At 36.9% G+C, this 6,809-nt stretch overlaps 1 protein-coding gene across 2 annotated transcripts; it reads left to right on the plus strand.

Moving 5' to 3' along the window:
- Window positions 1-510: 510 nt before the first annotated feature.
- On the plus strand, window positions 511-6,541 carry LOC130933406 (filament-like plant protein 4). Of its 2 annotated transcripts, none has more exons than XM_057863014.1 (6): window positions 511-665; window positions 1,964-2,085; window positions 2,351-2,570; window positions 2,692-5,122; window positions 5,330-5,372; window positions 5,719-6,541. In XM_057863014.1, exons 2-6 carry the CDS (start codon window positions 1,981-1,983, stop codon window positions 6,154-6,156), a joined length of 3,237 nt encoding a protein of 1,078 aa, XP_057718997.1. In that variant the 5' UTR covers window positions 511-665; window positions 1,964-1,980; the 3' UTR covers window positions 6,157-6,541. The 2 variants fall into 2 exon arrangements, with proteins under 2 accessions (XP_057718997.1, XP_057718996.1); XM_057863013.1 differs by lacking the exon at window positions 511-665 and adding an exon at window positions 1,283-1,708.
- Window positions 6,542-6,809: the final 268 nt, after the last annotated feature.

Here is a 6,809-nt window from a genome sequence, read left to right on the forward strand (position 1 = left end):
AAAGTTTGTAAAATATATCAATAAAATGAGTGTGTAGTGAGTTTCATTAGTCATCTTAGAGAATTAGAGTACAAACTTCATAATATTTTACACTATACTATTTATATACTATTTGATTTTTGGATAGGATTCTCTCAAAAATTTAGAACATATTTGGAGTTTTTTTTATATGAAACAAATATTAATATTTTTGTTAAAAATAAAATTATTTGATGTAATTATATATGGTTGGATTTTGCAGGTGAAGAGTCAACACAAGATATGTGTCGACCAATGTTGTAATACACTTCGAATATCAATATTTAATCAAAATATTATCGTCATTTCTATATTTTTTATTTTCAAGTATGAAACTACTCAAGTAATTTGGTATTGACAAAATAATAAAAAAAACAAAGATTCTACAAAGAAAAATCTTTTACAGTTGGTAATGTAGTACCAAAAAAAAATTATGATATGGTGTTTGGGTTAAAAGGCCATTTTAGCTTTCTAAGATGGCCACCTAATTCCCAATATCTTAGCCTACCCACCTCTCTCTCTCTCTCTCTCTCTCTCTCCTCTTCTTCTTCCTTCTCTCTCTGTCTCTCTCTCTACAATAACAGCAATAACAAACCCCATTGTCACTCTTCTCTGTTTCACAACATAACCACCTCCATTCTCCTCTGGTAATTACCTGCATTCTCACTCCAACACCCTTCTTCTTCTTCTTCTTCTTCTTCTTCTTCCATTAATGCTCTTCTTAACTCTCTCCACTTCAGTTTTTTCTCCCTTATTAACTGATTATTCATTCAAGTTTTCTAATTTATTTCGTTACATTTGCAAAGTCACTCACTTTTTGTGGTGTTCATTTCTGTTGCCACTTCCCTAACTTATTCGTTTCCATTCACCGTCATTTTTTTTGTTTTTAACTTAATTTCTGTGTGTCGGTGACTCCGTGTTCAACCAGTGCTTCCAATGTTGCTTTTTTTGTGCTTAATTACTCAAAACGACATCGTATTTTGTTCAATTTCACCACCATTCACTTCCCCAGCAAACTTCCTCGGATTTGTTCCATGCAGCCTCCAACTTTTTTGAAAAAAGAAAAGGGACAATTTTTTCCTTCAATTATATTAATTTCGATCTAATTTGAGCCACTACAGAAGCTTGTCTACAAAAGCAAAATCATTACTTTCATTAATTATTTTAATTTTCAACATTGCTCTCACAGTAAGATTAATTAAAATTAAACTCTTTCTTAAATTGGTAAAGTTAAGCTCAGTAACAGTCCACTTTCATTGCAGCCAATCACTTGTGATATGTAAATAAATAAATAATTATTTTTTTCTATTAATTCAATTCTTCTATTGATGATGTTATGAAATTTTTATCAATGGAGGAAGTTGCAGCGGTTAGATCTTGGAGATCGTGGTTTGATAGATACTCTAGTTAAATTGTTGTTTGGCTTATGTTTCTTACTATTTACTGTTTTCCTGAAATGCCAAATCTTCTCAAAAATAGTAAAATTGTGTCAATCAGGGGACCCATTTAAAAAAAAAAAAAAAGAAAAGAAAAGGCTTCATTTTGATGTGCTATGTTGACACTTTTTTTTCCCTAATCAATTTCGTGTGTATGTGTGAGCCTTCACTACCGACACTATCCAACACTGTGCAAAACAATTTCACTGTATACTTGTGTGTTGGAAAACGGAACCTGGATGTTCTTTGTGAGAGTGAGTGATTACCATTTTGTCAAATGGTGGGGTTGTTGGTTTTGTTGTTGTTGTTTGTGTGATTAGTATCTTTTAATGAGAATTTGGCAGTGAAATGTGGTGAAAGTAAAAAGATGGCTTTGTTTTTTGTTCTAACTGATGAATTTTGTGTGAATAGCATGTTTTATTTGAATTTGGTAGTGTAATGCAGTGAAGGTGAAAACAGAATGGCCTCATTTTGATTCTAATTGAATTTTGTGTTTCGGTTTCTAAAAGGGTGTCTGTAGTTTTCAATGGACCGGCGGTGGCCATGGAAGAAGAAATCATCTGACAAGGCTGTGCTTGAGAAAGCAGCAGCAGCATTGGACTCTGCTAGTGCATCATCTGAGGCTAATCAGGTATATATAATATTCATTGGCACTTCAGAAAAATGGAATGTTTATTTTGTGCTTGAGGAATTTTTTTGAGTTTAATTGATTTGGCTGCTTTGTTTTTGGTAATTGGATTCTCAGCATTCATTCATATCATTGTAATTTTTTTCTATCCCTTAGCATCCTGTATGTGTTTCTCTAGGACCTTTACTTTGATAAATTGGTTTTTGTGGATTTAGCAATGCCATTAAAGTCATTCATTTGGTTTTTTTGCCTTCGCTTGTGCTAATAGGAGAGCTACAAGAAGCCAAACTATGTCCAAATCTCCGTAGAGTCGTACACGCATCTGACTGGTTTAGAAGATCAAGTGAAGACATGTGAAGAAAAAATTGAGACATTGGAGGATGAGATCAAAGACTTGAATGAAAAGCTGTCAGCGGCGAACTCGGAGATAAATACCAAGGAGAGCTTGGTAAAACAGCATGCTAAAGTAGCCGAAGAAGCTGTTTCAGGTATACGGCTTTGAGCCTTTGATGATTCTATTACACAAAATAATGATAAACTCAAAAAAGTATGCCATAATATGAAGTAGTTTTTGGATCTTGCAATTGAAGCCATATTGAATTTTTGCAGGCTGGGAAAAGGCTGAAGCCGAAGCTTTGGCATTGAAGAACCATCTGGAAACCGTCACTCTCTCAAAACTCACTGCTGAGGACCATGCATCACAATTGGATGGTGCTCTTAAGGAGTGCATGCGGCAGATAAGAAACCTGAAGGAAGAACATGAACAGAAAATACAGGAAGTCGCTCTCACAAAAACCAAGCAACTTGACAAGATTAAGGGTGAGCTTGAGGCAAAGATAGCCAGCTTTGAACAAGAACTCCTGAGGTCCGCTGCTGAAAATGCGGCTTTGTCAAGAACCCTGCAGGAGCGTTCTAACATGATAATCCAATTGAGCGAAGAAAAAGCTAATGCTGAGGCTGAAATTGAGCATCTTAAGGGCAACATAGAATCATGCGAAAGAGAAATCAGTTCTCTTAAGTATGAAATCCATGTCATTTCCAAAGAGCTCGAGATTCGCAATGAAGAAAAGAACATGAGTATGAGATCAGCAGAAGTTGCTAATAAGCAGCACCTGGAGGGTGTTAAAAAAATTACTAAATTGGAGGCAGAATGCCAAAGACTACGTGGTCTTGTGCGGAAGAAGTTACCTGGACCAGCTGCTCTTGCACAAATGAAACTAGAGGTTGAGAATCTTGGTAGAGATTATGGAGAAAGTCGATTAAGGAAGTCTCCCGTCAAACCTGCTAGTCTTCATATGCCTCCTGTGCCCGAATTCTCCCTTGAGAATGTACAGAAATTCCAGAAGGATAACGAATTCCTTACGGAGCGCTTATTGACAATGGAAGAAGAGACAAAGATGCTCAAAGAAGCTTTGGCAAAACGTAACAGTGAATTGCAGGCCTCAAGGAGTATGTGTGCTAAAACACTAAGCAAACTTCAATTATTGGAAGCGCAAAGTAATCAACAAAAAGGATCTCCAAAATCTACCATCCATATAACCCCTGAAAACATTTACGGGCGCAATGCAAGCTATGCACCGAGTTTGATCTCCATGTCTGAAGATGGAATCGATGATGCTGCAAGTTGTGCTGAATCTTGGTCTACAGCGGTAATATCCGAGCTATCCCAATTCCCAAAAGAGAAGAGCACTGATGAGTTTAGCAAATCTGAAGCCTGTAAGAAATTGGAGCTAATGGATGACTTTTTGGAGGTGGAGAAGCTGGCTCGGTTATCAAATGACTCTAACGTAGATGCCACAGTTTCAGTTCCTTCAATTGATAAGACGACTGAAGTTATGACTAATGATGTGTCAGAAGTCAGTACCGGTAAAGATGATACCTCGGAAAATAAGAGTGGCTCAACTCCATCACCAAATGAAGTATCTTCTGATGCAGTGTTGCCAGAACCTGATCCAAAGTCTAATGTTGATGGTTTGTTGTTTGCAGAGGTCCAATCAAAAATATTATCTATTTTTGAGTCCATGTCAAATGATGCTGATATAGCGAAGATCCTGGAAGAAGTTAAACGTGTTCTTGAAGATGCACCCAACACTTCAGTCCGGGACCCTGAAGCTGTTATCTCTGAGGATGTTAAGCCTTCTGAGACTCCATGTGAGAAGCAGGATAATCATGAAGATGCTGGCTCAAGTACCCAAAAAGAACTCATTTCGTCTGAGCAACCTACAGAGTATGAGCAGATAAGCTCAGATTTAGAGGCTGCCTTCTCTCAGATTCATGATTTTGTCTTGCTTCTAGGCAGAGAAGCTACGACGGTTCATGAGATATCTTCCGATGAAGATGGAATAAGCAGAAAGCTGGAGGAGTTCTCCGCCACCTTTAATAAAGTTACAAGCAATAAAGCAACCTTGCCACAGTTTGTTCTTGATCTGTCTTATGTTTTAGCTAAAGCAAGTGAATTCAGAATCAATATCCTTGGTTACAAGGGTACAGAAGCTGAAACTAACAGTCCTGATTGTATAGATAAGATTGCTTTGCCGGAAAATATGTTAGTTCAGAATGATTCGAAAGGAGAGAGATATCAGAATGGTCATTCCGATATTCTTAATCCCTGTTCTGATCCTGAGGTCCCTGATGACGGAAATCCGATTTCAGGTTATGAATCGAATGTTGCAGCACAAAAGATCACGATTGAGGAATTTGAAGAACTGAAGTCAGAGAAAGAGAAGGTTGTAGCAGATCTATCAAAATGTGTTGAAAGTCTTGAAACCACAAAATCTCAATTGCAAGAGACAGAGCAACTTCTAGCTGAAGTTAAGTCACAACTGACTTCTGCTCAAAGATCAAACAGCTTGGCGGAGACACAACTGAAATGTATGGCAGAGTCGTACAGGTCACTTGAAGCACGTGCCCAGGAATTTGAAACCGAACTAAATCATCTGCGTGCAAAGATGGAAACTCTGGAAAATGAACTGAGAGAGGAAAAGAAGGGTCATGAAGCAGCTTTGGCCAAGTCCAAGGAGCTAGAGGAGCAATTACAAAGGTTAGACACTCATCCCTTTTCATATAGTATATCATGAACATGTGCATATCCTGCTTATTGCATTTGTGTTTAAGCTGGTCTAAGTAACATGGTGTATTGTTTTGCTTGGCAACACTAAATTACTACACATATTTTTCAAGAATTCGTTGTCATTGAATCTCCCAAGTTGTTTGTAATTTCTAATTCCTGTGTTACTCTCTTTGTTAGGAGTGAAAGCGCAGCTGCTGATAATGAACTTAAGAACAAGCAGGTACGGCTATAATTCCAATCAAAAGAAGTTTCCATGCTTTATTTAGCATCTTCTTGCCTATTCTATGAAAAATGCATAAATTTGGGAAACTTTTAATATTAATCAAAGAAGTTAGAAACTTTTGCTTCATGCACCTATATGCCTGAAACTTTCAAAATGTGTAATTTGACACTTTGATGTTGTTAAATAGTGCAAAAAAGACATGTTAACTTCTCCTTCAAAATTAACCTAATCTGTTTTATCGACAAAATCACTCGTTAATAGAAGGGTAATCTTCAAAACAGTTAACTGAAATCCGGTTTCCTTTCAATATGTTAATCTTCAATTGAATTCTGTGTTATCCCAGGAGAGAGAGTTGGCTGCTGCTGCTGAAAAGCTAGCTGAGTGTCAAGAAACCATATTTCTTCTTGGCAAACAATTGAAGTCTTTGCACCCTCAAATGGAGCCACCAATGGTGTCTCCATACAATGAGAGAAGTCAAAAGGTTGAAGGCTACACAGAGCATAATGGTCATGCTCCTCATAGCCCAAATATTCAAGATCATGCTGAAATGGACACTGCTAATTCTGGTTTTGTGCAAAGACAAGGTGCTGAGTCCCCTTTGCATTACACCAATTCTTTATATAGCCCCTCAGATAATGAGTCAAACTTCCAATCTATGCAATCAAACCACAGGCCTACAAAATCAGCATCTTCTTCTTCAGCCTCCTCAACTACTACACCAGAGAAACATGCAAGGGGTTTTAGTAGATTCTTCTCATCAAAAGGAAAAAATGGTCATTGAGCCTCTTGAAGATTCTGCAGTACTTATGATGTTTCATCATATACTACCTCCGTCCCTAATAACCGTCAGCGACGGTTAACGATGGGCCGATGGAGAATATATGAAGGAAAACATGGTGTGGCATTGCTCCTTCATGATTTAGCAGTCTTTTTGGTGATTTGTGTAGTTACAAAGAAGGAGGAGGAGGAGGAGGAGGAGGATGGTCATGAATGTGAGGGTGATTCTTGTATGTAATGGTGGTGTTGTACATGGTAACCATATGTTTTTCTTCTTTTCATTGTTCATTTCCCCCTTTTTTATTTTTATTTTTTTTTTCTCTGTTATGTAATTGAATTAGCAAAACATTGACATAGTCTCTGAATATTACAGGATATGATGTTTAATATGTTGAATATTTCACAGATTTATGCATACCTTAATTCTTTTTAAGTGAAAACTGAGTCATAAATGACACATTTTATTCCCATGGAAAGCTTTAGTCACATTAGTGTTATAAAACACTTGTTCTAAGATTTATAACCTAAACTCCAACTCATAAGACAACCACCATACTATTTGTTTGAGAATAATGCTCTAAACTTGTATCTCTTTATTTCTCCATATTGTTTAATCCCCTAGCATTTTTTCACATTTTAATATCACAATCATTATCA

The sequence above is a fragment of the Arachis stenosperma genome, chromosome 6 (assembly GCF_014773155.1).
Source record: "Arachis stenosperma cultivar V10309 chromosome 6, arast.V10309.gnm1.PFL2, whole genome shotgun sequence".
In the NCBI taxonomy this organism is placed as follows: domain Eukaryota; kingdom Viridiplantae; phylum Streptophyta; class Magnoliopsida; order Fabales; family Fabaceae; genus Arachis; species Arachis stenosperma.

Excerpts from the sequence above, each read along its gene's own strand:
- LOC130933406 (XM_057863014.1), top strand. The coding sequence starts at position 1,981 with ATGGACCGGCGGTGGCCATGGAAGAAGAAATCATCTGACAAGGCTGTG. Across the intron at positions 2,571-2,691 it reads AGCCGAAGAAGCTGTTTCAG|GCTGGGAAAAGGCTGAAGCC; the intron begins GTATACGGCTTT and ends GAATTTTTGCAG. Across the intron at positions 5,373-5,718 it reads ATGAACTTAAGAACAAGCAG|GAGAGAGAGTTGGCTGCTGC; the intron begins GTACGGCTATAA and ends GTGTTATCCCAG.